The following is a 15,118-nucleotide window of genomic DNA, read 5'->3' on the forward strand; positions in this document are numbered from 1 at the left end:
ATTTTTACATTAGAAGGGAAGTTTTGCTTACATCTGTAGCTGGGGGGTCTATTAGCAAAACAGCATCATTCAGGAATCACAAGGAAAGAGTGGAGGTCCCATACATTATATAAATAATATGGCAAAACTAGTAAATAATGCTGGCCTGAGTTTGCTTTCTGCACTGGATAAATACATAATACATAGGTCTGTATGAACACCATACATACAGAGCAAACATAAACAACAGAGCAAAGTAGGAATATATCAGGAATATATCCAAACTGGCTTTCATCAAAAGGGTTGAGAACCAGAAACAGCTTAGCTGTGGGAATCAAGACCTCACTAAAGAGTAGAAGTATATTTATTTAGTATAATTTATTCTGTATCTATTATTATTTTAAAATAAATATAAATTATATATTTAATACAAATATGCATTAACTATAGTTATTATTATTTATTTATTATATATTATTTAGCATAATTAATCATATATTATAATATATCCTAGCAAGAGAAGAGAAAAGAACTATCTGTTTGGGACAACTTTGTCACTGAAGCCATGATAAAGAGCTCAGGTCCAAATACAGCTCTCCAGGATTGCCTTTGCTGTCTGGTTTATTCAGCTAACACATTGTCTGGACAGCTGGAATACCATGTGAATACAAACTCCTGATCCCTGGGATTGCCATCCCTGCTGCAGATCCCAAGTTAAAGAAACATTCTCTTTGTGCCTTGTGGGTTTTCTTCGTTTTCTCGACTAGTGGCTTAGTCAGCAAGTTTGTCTTAACACTCCTGAGGGTTATACTGCCTGTCTCTAGCACAAAAACCCTGCAGCAGCACAGCTGAGGCAGAAACTGCCCAGACAGCAAACAGAGCTTTAAACAGAGCAGCCCACAGTAAAAGAGGCATTTATAAACCATTAACTGATGGCCCCTCCAGCCCTTGGGTGTAAAAGCTGGCAGCCCTGGAAGGAAGGCAGCCTCCCCCACCAGTCTCTCCTCTTCCAGTGCAGTCTACAAGCAGCTCAGGATGGAAAATAACCATTTTCTACGGTGAGCAGAAAAGCAGAGAGTCCTGCCACCATCTCGCAGAACTTTGCTTTCTGCATATTTCTTCTGAACAGCCATGCTGACAGCTCCAGCCTGTCCAAGCACTGGCTGGGAGTAACACACATGGTCCTGAGTGGGGTGTAATGGTGAGCAACAATTTGGGGCTGGGAGGAATGGCTGCCAGCCTGTGCCTCAGGGACTGCCATGACAAACGTGTAGGCACTTCATAAATCACTGGGAAACAGCCTTATTCTCAAGCCAGACTCCAGCTATTCGTATCCTGGATTTTTATTGACAAAATTACTCATTCCTTCTGCCTCGGTGCTTAAGGGATTCAGTCCTCAGCAGTCTAGGTTGTGCCTTCTTAGGCATCTTCCTGTGATCATATTTTTCCTACATCAAAACAGCAGAAACATTATTTAACTTGATATATATTTAATATGCTGTATCATCTTTCCTGTGCTCTTCAGCAGGAGGAATTTATATTGAGTGTGTTATAGCAATGAGCCATGAAAGTATTCCCAGTTTCTCTGAGGTGTTTCTAAGGAAATGGACTCATATGGCCTAAAGCACCTTAAAAAAACCAACTCTGGCTTCTAAAATCCTCAACAAAGTCTCGAAATGATGAAATTTTAATTGAGAGCAGCAAGAGAAGATGGTTGCAATAACACAGGAAGCAGATATCTGAAAATGTGGCTTGTTTTCTTTCACATGAGTCTCAAGATGAAGATATTCCTGATGCCAATAATAAAAATACTGCTTTTTTACAGTAGCTCAACAGACAGCAAAACTGAGGAATGGCAGTAGCTGTTCTTGCTGTAGCTACAGCTGTAAAATATTTCTCCCCTACTTTTGTTGCTCATCATGTTCTAAGATGTTTCCCAGATGGGCAGAATTTTCCAGTGCTTGCCTCTGCACCCTCAAGAGAGAAGGCTTTTTGTTTTACTTGTTATGGGTGTGAGAAAAGTCTCACTGGTTAGTTTTCACTTATATTGTTAGAAGTAAGGTAAAACTCAGCTTCACCAACAAAGACTTCTTGCTGCAATCAGACAAAAAGACATAGAAAAACATGATTTATTTAGCTGTAAATTTATCAGGGACATATTTCCTACCAAGAACCAACATTTCTTCGAAGCATTGGGAAGAAATTTTAATTAAAACCAAAAAAAACAACCAATTAAGACCAAAACAGCCAACAACTGTTTAAACCTTTGAGCTTACTCCCTACTTGTTAGCACTGTTCTGGCTGTATTGGTTTGGTTTTAGCATGCCTTGATGAATTCAGTTCCAGGTTCCTGCCCACATTTTCTTCGTCTATCCCAGTAAAAGTTGAATGAGGACAGAACCAATATGAAATTAAAATCAACATCACTTCTCAAAAGAAACTCGTTCTTCATATGCAGCAGAGAAATCATATTTGCATGCAGCAGGAGGTAACAAAGACATTTTCCATTACTTTTAGAGTTCTCTTCAAGACAACTATTCTACAATTTCTGTTTGGAGGCCAAAATATTATTTATTGACAATATCAACACATCAAGAAAAAAATGGCTTTCTCTAGACTAGGTTTATATTACACATGTGTTCTACCTAAAAAGAGGAAATTCTAGGGATGCAACAGATTCTCTCATATCAATAAGAGAACTTTATAGTCTGTTAGGGATATGTACACACTAGCCATCTACTACCTTCCCACTTAATTAAAAATAGGAAAACATGATAAAAACCAAACTGCTCACTAAGCAGCAACCTAATCAAGCCTTATTCCTCCTGGATTTGTTCCCATATTTCACACTACAGTAGCTGTTTATTTGCATGTGTCCTTGAGCTCCACAAAGCATCCTTTTCCCCCATGAGTCCCCACAGCACCTGAAGCTTCTGCTGAGGTCATCTACAAATATTCTCTGCCCATCTCCATGGACCAGGGACAGCCCCCAATCCTGCCTTGTGCAGAGGCTCTTTCCTGCTGAGTACCCTGTGCCTCCTTAGGTAATGGATTTTTTGCTAAGGTTGTGTGAGATGGAGTTTCTTGTTCTGACTCAGATTTAGTTCTTACCTATATTACACTTTCACAAGCTGTGAGTTCTCCAGCACTCACAAACTAAAAATGGAGACATATCTCTCTTTCTACAAGGCTTTTTAAGGATGAACTATTTAATTAAGAAATGAAACCTAAATTATTTTTACTTTTAATTTAATACCTAAATACTCATGGCCCACCATGCAGAGTTTTTAATTATATAATATTACCTAAACCTGTGAAAAAGAAGGTGAGAAAGAAGGATTAGACTCTGTCCTAAAACTTCTATTTTGCTTTATATATATTACTTTATTCTAAAATGTTACGTTTTCTACCGTATATTACACACTTCTCTTTAAACTGCACACCCACAATCCCAGTTCTATCATTTCATTTTGGAAGCTTTTTTTAACAGCTTCAGGTCAAATTAAGTGTTCCCTTGGGGGCCAATATCTGTCAGCACAGAGAGTCTAAAATTCTCAGCAAGCAGGGTTCTAACACTTCGGTTGCTGTGCCTAACCCAGTCTAGATTTACATAGAACAGAAACCTCTGAGAGCTTCACCTTGCACTGAAAAAGGCACTGAAAGCAGCTCAGAGAGCACAGATGTCCTCAGTGCCTCCCATGTGGCTCCTTTTGTGCCCAACTTTGACCTGACCAGCTTGGGAACACCTGCAGAACTGCAGTCACAGCTCTGATTTTGGCAAAAGTAGCCTTGGAGAGGGCAGCCAAAAATGAAAAGAAACCTGTTTGCACATCACCACCTGAATTCCAGAAGCAGCATTCACTGCATGTGAAGCAGGCTGGAAACTCCAGACCTGGGTTGAATACCTCTGCCAACAAGTACCTTCTTTCATCCATGTTTTGCTTGAAATTTGTAGCTTGACACGAGGGTTTGTGTAGCTTGACAAATGCACATTAAGAGCACACAACACCTGTGGGGGGTGTACAACCTCCTGGAACTTTTCCTTCCCTATTTCCTGACTCCTGGGGCTACACGTGCACAGCACAACATTGAAGAGTCCAAGTCCAGTTATCAGAGTCACAATGTTTCCTTTCAAAAACATTATTTTTACTAGTTTTTCCTCCTTTTACACATGACAAAAATGATGCAATGACCATTCATGGCATCTTGTTTGATGGTATTATTTATAAATAACCCAACTTTTCTCGTTTGGGGGTCTGTGGTATTAATGAATAGAGAGACACATGAGGTTATGCTGCATTAGCATTAGAAATATGTGCTAAATACACAAGGCACTGTGTTATACTGTGGTACTGTGCTTACTGTAAAACCACTGCTGGTGGCAAAATACAAACCCTCCTGTAAGGTAAACAACAGAGGGAACACAGCCAGAGGCCAGCAAGAAAAATAAATTCCCCTGTGCTTTGAGAAAAGCTGGGGTTGAGGAAGGAAGAAGGCAGGAGAGACTTTCTGAATCAGGAGGATACACAGCCTTACAGGGGATTTCTAAAATCTGAAAAGTTCCTGCAGCAGCAGAGAAATGCAGAGGGGGACAGACCTCACCAGGGCTGGGTTAAGGAAGGGGTGGGAGAACAACACCAGGGTTACTAATAATTTTTTTTTCCCCACAATGGGCTGTCAAAGTCACCATCCTCAAATGTGACAGACAGGTGCACCTGATGGGTGCCAAAGATTGCAGGAGTCTAAATGAGTAGTGAGGTACCAACAAAACCACCCCAAACAATAAACAAGGACATTTATTCTGTTAACAGAACTAATTATGGGGAGTTTTAGTCTTTTAGACATTGCCATCCAACAAGACTTTAACCACGATTTTAAAAATAAGTCTTTCTCCAGATCTCTTGCATTTCTCAGATCCACCTGGCTGAAAACCACCATTAGACCAAATTTTCTTAAAGCATTTTTATACATCCTTGTTTTAGTAACCTTTCTTGACCAAAAAAAAAAAAAAAAATAAATAAAATTTAAAAAAATCAACTAAAATTCTGTATGGAAAAAGAGGTTGTGTCCCTCTGTACATAAAAGCAAACAACAGACCAGGCTGGCTTAAGTTTGCCTGTAAAACATTATTGCTCCATCTCAGCTGATTTACCTACTTCTAAAACCAAGAAACACCTCCATGCAAATATTACCTTCTAGAGCTGTGACATATCCCAATAAAGAAGTACTGGAAATAGCTTTTTGCATCACTAAAACTTTTTATATCACTGCAAATACAACTCAAATTCTAGAAATTCATATCCAGATAATTCTCTACAAACTACAATATTCTGGAACAAACATACTCGGAAAAACAGGATAGTCCTGGACAAAAGAAAGGTTTGAGAGATGACCAGACAAGTCTCATAGGCCAAAACTCTGTTAAAAATGTCACAGTAAGCATAGTGCCAGGATGTGATGTGATCAAGCTGTGACATAGTCTGTGGATCACAGGCTTCAAAGTTTTCCCTACAAAAGTAGGGTTTTTTCCTGTATTTTTAAAATCATGGTCATTTGATTAATTCATTAATTAATGAATTATTGTGCCTCAAAACCAAACCAACTGCTGCCACTTTCCAATATGTTTCTCAGGCTTCTTGACAGCTCTAAATATATTTGAAACAAACTTGAATTTTTCAAACAATGGAACCATGAGAATCAAGAGTGCTTTGCACAGCAGAAGTGCTGGGGGATTTCAGCTTTTTGACCAGGAGCCACTCTGAAATCTGGCATCAGCCTTTAAAGCCACACTCATGACACATTTGAGCCTCTTACTGGGAATATGACTGGAAGCACAGCACACCCCCAAGCAAGAACAGGTCAGATTTGCTTATTTATATTGAAGGAGAGCAAATGAATCAATCTATTTCCACAGCACTAGCAGATTCAGGCAGACTCAGTCTGCACAGCAGCTCCCTAACTGCTTTGACACTGAGCTTGCTGTGAGCAGAGCACAGCTCTGTGGTGTCTGTTCCATCTCTGAGGGCTTAGCCACATAGCTACAGGCAGAATAGATAGGCAACACCCGGTGCAAATCACAATCTGAAGTGAAGAAAGGTGCCTAAAACCACCTTGGGAGCTGCTGAGTAGAGTGTTACACCTTGTTTTTTTCTACTAAACCATCACGATGCAAACATAAGACTTTTACAGCCTGGATTCATCTTACCAGTTCTGGGCTTCCAAGTAATTTTGAGGTGCAGTTTATTCCAGGAGAGAGCTCAGACAAGCTCTATCCACCAGCACCTGATTTATTTCATCACTAATAGGAGTCAAGGGTGCTCAGCTGAGACACTGACACCTGTGTTGTCAGTGGCTGGTTTCAGTCAGGGGTCCAGCAGTTCTCTCAAGCCCTGCAATTACTCTCTGGCTGCATGTCTCAAAAAAAAAAACCAACCAAACAAACAAAAAAACACCCAAAAAAAAGGCAGTGCTAAAAGGAAAATGATACTAATAAATCCCAAAACAAAACAATGTTTTTGTGATGCACCATGGGATTAATGTGAGCAGACTGGAACTCGCATCTTCAGGGCTCATAATTTACAAGACAACCAGATTCTTCAGATTTTTCTCTTCCCTTGAAGGAGAAGCCATGTCTGTGATTACATCAAAAATGCTTTAAAAGTCCAGCTGTTTTACACTCCTCATTAAAATTCCCCCAGCTACCACACATTCCAAAGCACAGGAGCAGACACACATTTAGTAAGATTTATTTATATGGATCTGACCTAAATCGGTGCTACTCATCCAAGATCAAATTCCTTTCCAACGTGAGCAGCCAAAGCAAGTTAAACTTGCAACAAAAAGTGCTGCCAGAGTCCTATTTTGAGAAATCAAGTATCATTTAAGACTCATGCTGCAAAAGTCTATTCCTTGAGATCTGTTCTCCCATTTCATAGGGAAGATCTGTATGGACTACCCCCTCCTGCCTCCGATGGGCACTTTCTCAGGTTCTGTGGAAAAATTCTCAGCAGCCACTTGTCAAGCAGGGCCAGATGGTTGAAGGCATATGAGCATGGCAAAGCCTTAGCAAGTAAGGAGCTAAAATCAGAGTGCTTACTCAGAGAGCCACCCCTCCTCCACAGCACCCTCCTCCAAAGAAACAGAACAGAAGTTCCTAAACAACCTCGAGCTTGGAGCTTGGAGTACTACACAGGGAATCCCAACCTAGCATTGAACACTGAAATAACTCATTGAAGGTGCAGCTCTAACACCAAACTAGTTTCCTGCTTTTTCTGCATTCCCTGAGGGAATTGCTGCTGCCAGGAGGACGTGTGGAAGGCACAGATAAGACATTCCACCAAGGGAGTTTGACATATCTCACTCTGCTGTGCTGGTATAGCCTCAGGATCACAAAGGGAGAGTCCAGCTCCTTCAACAGCCTGGAACACCATCCAGGAGGGGTATTTACAGCCTTTAAGAAATCTAATCTTCATGGCCTGAAACCCCACAGCAAGCTTGCTTGCCATCTGCCCAAGTAAATTGGCCATTTGTCCCCATTAGAGACAGCTGGACTGCTAAAGCAATTAAGGTGACACAAGGAGGGAGTGACATTTTTGGTTTGGGAAGAGGCTGTTTGCAGCACTGACAGCACTGAAACATTCCTGACTGTGAAGAGGTGACATTCTTAAGTGAATAATGAAAACAGGCATTCGTGAAACACGAGCTCTTCCAGAAGTTCAAGTTAAAGCAATGTGTTTCCTAAAAAGATATTTGTTCCTATTGAAGAGATTTACACCAAATGAAAGAATTGTGTCTCTGACAATGCAAAGCATTCATAGTCACTGGCTAGACTTTTACAGAGTACATATTTATCTTTTGATACAGGACATCTGTAAGCTAGCAACAGTAATAAATCTGAATGTTAGCACAGATAGTTTTCCACATTTTAGGTCAAATGCTATCAAATTTAGCTTATCAGCTTATTAAGATAAAACAAGCTGCTTTGTCATTAGTTTTCTGATTAGTTGCTTGGTTCCAAAACCTGGGACAGTAAATAGGGTTGTTGGGTTTTATTTTTCCATAGTCTAAATGCTTAATGCCCACTGGTTATCCTTATAAATCATAAACAGGGAAATCACTGCTTGACCCCTTGCTAGAAGAGGGGAATGTGATGATTTCAGCATGTTTAAAACACACATTCCTAAAATACCTAACTGGTCTGTAATTTTTTCACAGTATAAGGCCTGAGCTTAGTGGTCAGGTTCCTTGATCTGCAACCATACTGGTTTTGATCAACCAGCCACGCAGTGACAGTCTGTTGAGCTGGATACCTTGAGAGCTGTGGTGTTGTCTTCCAAAGGTAGCAGCCTTTCCTGGGAACAAACAGGAAAAATGGGCTACAGCTTTGCAGAGCTCTCTGCCACAACAAACTGTCCTTTGCTGGGTGCAGACTGCAGCATCCACCAGGCTTTTGCAAGTCTAACTCATGGGAAAGTAAAGGTTGTGCCCTATGGAGAGAGGTAAGTGTTGCTGTTTTAGAAAAGAGGACTTAAGTGTGCTCCAGGATGGCTGGAAGAGCTCCAGCAACGAAAATTTAGTCAAACTGCAAGTCAAATGTCTGCTTTCATGCTGGGAGATCTGTGAGGAAGATTGAAAAAAAAAAAAAAACATTACGTTCTTTTAATACGTTTCACAACATGTGTTCTTATTTTAGAGTCGACATACCGTCACCAAGCTACCATTGATGACGAGGTGGTTTCCATGGAGATACTAGACACAGCTGGCCAGGTGTGTGGGTGCATGTGCTGCTGCTACCCAGTGCCTTGGCTGCGGTATGCAGGTGGGGAGGAAATCGTGGTGGTGGCAGCAGTGCAGGGGGTAGCAGCAGTGCCTACTCTGGGGACACAGATTTGCTTCTGGGCAGAACCCCCTCTCTCCTTCCCCATTCTGGATCCACACCCTTCTGTGAGGGATCCTGCTTGGAAGAACAAACAAGCCAAGGAGCTTACTCTGGGGGTAAAATTATTTTGTTGTCACACTTTTTTTATTCAGGGCCGGCCCAACAAGTAGGCACAGAGTCATGGTCTCTTTCTACAGTCAAGTGATGAGGCTTGACAACTGCAGACAATAATTCTCACTAGAGTGAAGAGCAGATTTGTCATTGTCAGTTCTCCCTTTTAAAACACAGCAGGTGCAGGTGCTGCACAGGCCTGGGCAGGTCATGGCACTGGGTGGAAGACATCTCCTATGCCACGTGATCAGAAAGGTGATGTGAGTAAAGTATGAAGTAAAGCAGATGCACACAGCTGTGTAGGACCAGCACCTCTCTGAAGACCTGCTGTCTTCTTCATAAATCAAATTCCTAAGGCATTCTTCTGTCTTTTTGAACAGGAGGATGCCATTCAGAAAGAAGGACACGTGCGATGGGGCGAGGGCTTCGTGCTGGTTTACGACATCACGGACAGAGGCAGTTTCGAGGAAATGCTGCCACTTAAGAACTTGTTGGATGAAGTCAAAAAGCCCAAAAATGTCACCCTGATCCTGGTGGGGAACAAAGCAGACTTGGATCACTCCAGGCAAGTCAGCACCGAGGAAGGTGAAAAGCTGGCCACGGAACTTGCGTGTGCTTTTTACGAGTGCTCTGCTTGCACGGGAGAGGGCAACATTATGGAGGCCTTCTACGAGCTCTGCCGGGAGGTGCGGCGCCGCAAGATGGTCCAGGGCAAGACTCGGAGGCGAAGCTCCACCACCCACGTCAAGCAGGCCATTAATAAGATGCTCACCAAAATCAGCAGCTAAAAAAGAGCTGTCCTAAGCCAGAGAAGCAGAAATGGTCAAATCTTTGCAATGAAGAAAAAAAAAACCCAAAAAGACAAACACCACCGCTTTTTTTGAGTAACGCGGAATCGTACTATTTTCCTGTTTTGAAATGTATTTAGCCACACTGCTTTTGACTAATGTGGGGGAAAAAAAAAAGAAAAAAAACAAACACCAAATGAACTCCAAATGACTAGACAATTGTGGGGATTGGCAAGCAAGAGAGAATCTTCTGCTTCTACGTGACTGGCTCCAATCCCCTGCAAGTCAGTAGTGCCTAAACATCACTTCCAGTCAGGCAGGTGCTCAGTAGCCATTGAAGAGTAAGATTCAGCCCTCAGTCCATCAACAACCGTCACAACTGGTGTTATCCAGGACTGAATATGTGTAGAGGCTGCTGTGTTGAAACAGAAAGTTCACCTGACACCTTCACCAGCTCTGAGTTGGCTCATTGTATGCTTTCACTCCTTCCATGTTATTTTTGTCAAATCCATGAGTGTTGATGTTCTTAGCAAGGTATGTAAAAATATATAGGAAAGGTCAATTTCCTGGAGCATTTAGCCAGCTAGACACACATTTCAAGAGAGCTCAAGTTCAGCTGCTTTTCCAGCTCCTCTGAAACTGCAGAGTTTTCCAAAAATAATCATCCAGTCCAGCAGCATTTCACCATTTCCCCCCCAAAGCATTGTACTTGGGGAAATGGGAGTATGTGTGCTGGGAAATCAAACTGGAAAAAAAAAAAAAAAAAAGAACCATATTACTATTGATTTAGCTATGGGTAGTTTGTAGATTTTTTTTGGTCTTTTTTTTTTAATTCAATTAGTTCCTCCTAGTTTATTTTATACCAAAGAAGAACTGAATCCTTGGGAAGACAAGTATTTAAAGTTTAAGCCCAAATCAGATCTGAATGACCTCTACCTATCAAAAGTCCATAATTTTCAGCTGTTTAAACTCCCAGATGCTGCTTGGAGCACTCTGGGGCTCAAAGCAGTGCAGGTTTTTCGTGACTTTTGTCTGGCACATTGAGGCGGAAATGAATTTTATCAGATTTTAGTGCCTGGGATAAAAGGTGTCCAGTGCTTTCCTTCTCCCTCATCATCTCATTTAAGCCAGCTGCCAAGTTTTGCCTCCTGTCTAGTTGGTTTCTTAACTGCTAAAAGATGCAAGACTGGAAGCTTTTCATCCAGATTGTGCTGGTCTCCCACCAGTGGTGTAGCATCCCTTTGGGCAGCTCAGACTGTCAACGTGTAGAACCACAGCCAAGGGCTGGGATGACAAATTAGCAGTGTTCTCCTTTGAGGAACAGCCCCCTTGGAGCATTTGCTTACAGCTTTATTCTCCACTTTATATGTGGTAATTTGGGAGGAAGTAATTCCAAAAGCCTATCAAAAGCAAATTGCCACAGATGTAGGAAAGTGAGTAAATCTAACTGGCTAGCACTTTGTAGAGCTATAGGTAACCATACAGGTGGTGGAACATATCGAAGAGGCAGATCTGTATATCCATGTGAACAGAGAAAAGTTCCAAATTACAACTTCTATTAAAAGTATTCACTTAAAGATGTTTTACGAAAGCAAATTTTTTAAACTTTCACTTTTACCCAACCAGCAAAGAACATCACATTCAGATGTATATTTTATTTGTGCTGTTGTTTGTTTTCTCTGCTTCTATATTCTAGGTGGTAAAAACCCATTTCACTGTCCTGGAATCAATATCTATATTTTGGTCCTCATGTTCACGTGTGTTGCTGTACATCATCTGGACACACTGCAGTGGAAACTCCACTGTGTGCTTTGGGGCAGGGGGTTCTTGCAACAGGCCTCTGTGACACACTTGTTCCCAAACTACTCATCATATCATTAACTTTTTTTAAAGAAATAAAAAATAAAAGAAAAAAATAAAGAAAAATAGGTTCTGCCATTTTTAGTATTGTAGAATGAACACAAGTGTAAAAGAGCGAGCTAGTGCCTGTTCACAAACCAGAATTCTTTAGCTGAGGGACTGAACTTGCCAGCAATTTAGTTACCTTAGGAGCCAGAGTGAGCATTTGCAAGCTGAAGCACTGAGGTTCTGTTATCTTTCCAATCATGAAGTAAACAAAATCCTTACCTGCAATCCCATGGCAACGTAGTCATGTCTTTACTTTGGTATGCTAAGCAATTGGTTCATCCCTCCTAGAAAACCTCAACAGTTCTTTCATCTGAAAATCCTTTCTTGGGGTTCAGGTTGGAGCTGCATTTAAAATACAAAAAGATTATAAATGAATGACAAGAGAAAATAATTAACCATATTCATAGGAGAAGAATTGAAAGGAAGGAGAGGCTAAGTTACGGCCCTCATACTTTCCAAAAGATTTCCAGCAAATTGTATCTTCTTTTATAACATCTGTGTGGATAAATTATAAAATCTTGGTGAAAATAAAATGTTCCACTGTGCAAACATCCCTTATTACATAAAAAACCTAGAATAAAAATAGCAACATTCCTTTGCAAAGACTGAATTTGAAAACTGCCAAGCAAGATAAATACTTGGTCAAAAAGGAGGCTGCCTCCAAAACTAACACAAACTTCTTTAATTAATTGCTCATTAATTTGTTTCCCTCTGAGCCATTTTTGCTGACATGCATTACATAGCATTAAATGCAACTTGTTTTACTGCTGCTCACAATGTTGCAACCTATTACTGGGTATGTTATAAATCTGTCATATTCCCATAATGCGCAGATTGAGCCCAAAATTGCCCAAGCATTGAAAAGGCTGATGCAGCATGAACCCACATTCTGTAGCCTTTCTGCAGCAGACATCAACAGATTCAATTCTAGTTCTCCTGCTGCTGTTTAAGTGTGTGTATGTGACACTAACATTGAATTTCTCTCCTCTGCCCACTGCTGTTTCTGCGGAGAGAGGATGGGAAAGACGATAAAAATGGGGAGGAAAGGTGAAAGGGATACTTGTTACCTTCAACAAGTTGATTGTCATTTATGAAGTTTTTTAAATACTTATCTTCAATTGATGAAGAGTTAGTCATGCCCATGCTGCAAGACCTGGATCAGGACCCAAAACTTCCCTAGAACTTTGAGAATCTTTATATCTGGGGGTTTGGTGCAACTACAGATGGAAGTGAGGATCAGCCTCTGGGTTTGCACCTGGATCCAGACAGTTTGTCCCCAACCTGGGGATAGTTGGATCTGGCAGTTTGCTACAAGGCTAGTTGATTTTTATATATATAATGATCTGTATGCATTTTTACATTAAAAATATGAAAGCTTGTGCTTGTAGATAATATATTAAAAAACTAAATAAAAAAGAAAAAGGAAATATAGTCTTTTCTGTACTGAACTCTCACATATTGATCTTCCATTAGATGTCTCCAGTGTTCCTTCCCGCTATTAAGGGGCCAGTTCCAAAAGCCCAGATTTGGTTCTTACTTAATCTTTATCTAAGGAAAACAAACAGTGAATTTTACCAGAATAAGCACTGTAAAATTTGGATCATTTTACTTGAACTTATTTGGCTGTTAGTCCTGGAATAGAGAAGTCAAACAGCATCTACAGTGAGGCACAGCTCCAAATGTCCTTGCTAACTATTACAAGGCTGATGAAAAAAAGTTACAGGGTAATTACCTAACCTCAGTGAAACCCACCAAAAGCTGTCCTGCCAACTAAGTAACACAGACCTTGATCTCAAGCTTCTGAGGTGAAATCCTGGGATAAGAAGCCTGAGAGATTTATGGTGGTGGTTTGCACAGAGGCAACTTTTCACCTGCTGCCAACTACACCCATGTTCAAAGGATAATGCAGTGTTAAATCTGAAGAGGAGGTACATAATATGTACCTTATGAAAGGTACAATATATGAGTGGTAAATAATCAGAGTGTGGGTATTAAGCTGTAGCAGAGGAAGCTTCAGCACTGAAGAGGGGAGCTGTAATCCATTCTTTTCCCCCCAAACCTGTGCCAACCAAGTAACCCAAAGTGTGGTGAACAGGAGTGGGGGGATAAGAATGTCACAACAAGCAGAGCACTGCATAAAACCTGGGTGCAGAATCTATGCTGGGAGGTGAAACCTCCCAACACCAGTCACTGTCTGCCTCTGGAGCACTGCAAAGCAGCCTTGGGTTCTGTCAAGCCACACTATAACTTGCTCCAGTCAAAATAATTTCTCCTGCAAAGTAGCTGCAGTCATAAAGGCTTTGCATGAACAGTCTTGGGGTTCCTTTTATCTTTTTCTTTAATGGCTCAATACATATGCAAATCTTAAGAAGAAAAAGAAAAAGAGGCTTTAATTAAAAGAGGCTTCTTGGCATTTTGATGTATCTGCCTTTATGCTCTTTGCAAAATTAAACCTATAATGAAAACAGTGTCATCTTAGAAACTCTGGTGTTATGCATTTTATTTCCTCTACAGATGCCAGGCACTAATTACCTCAGGCTACGAAAATTCAAAGCAGCAGCTTGTCCAGTGCTGTGCAAGGCTTCTAGGAGGTGCTAATGGTGTGAGGCCAGCTCAGCCTGGTTTCTGCAAGCACCATTGCCCATGGGGAAGGCTGTTAATGCAGCTGGCACTGGCAGATTCCTGGGGCAGGACCCTGCTGGCCCTGGTGGGGTTTGTACGGGATGGGTCAAGCCCCTGGTCCCCAGCGTGTGGAGAACACACCCCAATGGCCAATTTCCCTCATCCACCTGAAGGATTTTCTCCTTCTTCAGTCCGAAGTAAACTGGCAGGAAACCCTAAGTCCACACTACTACTGGCTGTTTAACAAACCCGAGAATTTGAGGGGAGTTTAACCTTTTTGGACTGGTCTCCTTCATCTCCAGCTTGATTCCCCAAAGCAGAATTTGCCTTTTGCTGTTTCCATCATATTAAATGAAGTAATTTTGAGTTTAGTTTGGTTGTTTGGGTTTTTTTTTAAATAGTAGCTGTCAATAGACTCTGATACCCATGGGTAAAGAGGCTGTATCACTTCTCAGAGGTCACTCTCACAAGGATGGAGTATTTGCTAATGCCTCTGGATATTAATTATTCACACTGAACACAGCAGCTCTGAAGAGTTGGAAATAATTTTTTTTTCAATAAGGGAACCTCTAATCATTGTAATACAGATGTCTGTGTCAGATACCAGACCTAAACCAGACTGAAATATTCTGCATCACTAGGAACAGCCATGGCCTGTCATGAAATATTAACATGCAGAATAATAAAAAAAAAAAATTGAAAACAATTTACAGGCAGACTTCAAATTATACCTCACAGAAAAAACCTGCACATTCTTTCCTTTTAAATTTTCTGTGGTATCAGGAATTTACAGAACCTCATTTCAAAATCCAACAAGTTCTGGAAACTAAGA

General features: G+C 41.0%; 1 protein-coding gene across 1 annotated transcript in view; it reads left to right on the top strand.

The window, feature by feature from the left end:
- Positions 1-9,923, top strand: part of RERG (RAS like estrogen regulated growth inhibitor) — a 92,051-nt gene extending 82,128 nt beyond the window's left edge. The window contains 2 exon segments of the mRNA NM_001245664.1: positions 8,672-8,745; positions 9,349-9,923. Of these exon segments, the coding sequence (NP_001232593.1) occupies positions 8,672-8,745; positions 9,349-9,756 (482 nt within the window). The 3' untranslated portion in view covers positions 9,757-9,923.
- The last annotated feature ends 5,195 nt before the right edge of the window (positions 9,924-15,118 follow it).

The sequence above is a fragment of the Taeniopygia guttata genome, chromosome 1A (genome assembly GCF_048771995.1).
Source record: "Taeniopygia guttata chromosome 1A, bTaeGut7.mat, whole genome shotgun sequence".
NCBI lineage: Eukaryota > Metazoa > Chordata > Aves > Passeriformes > Estrildidae > Taeniopygia > Taeniopygia guttata.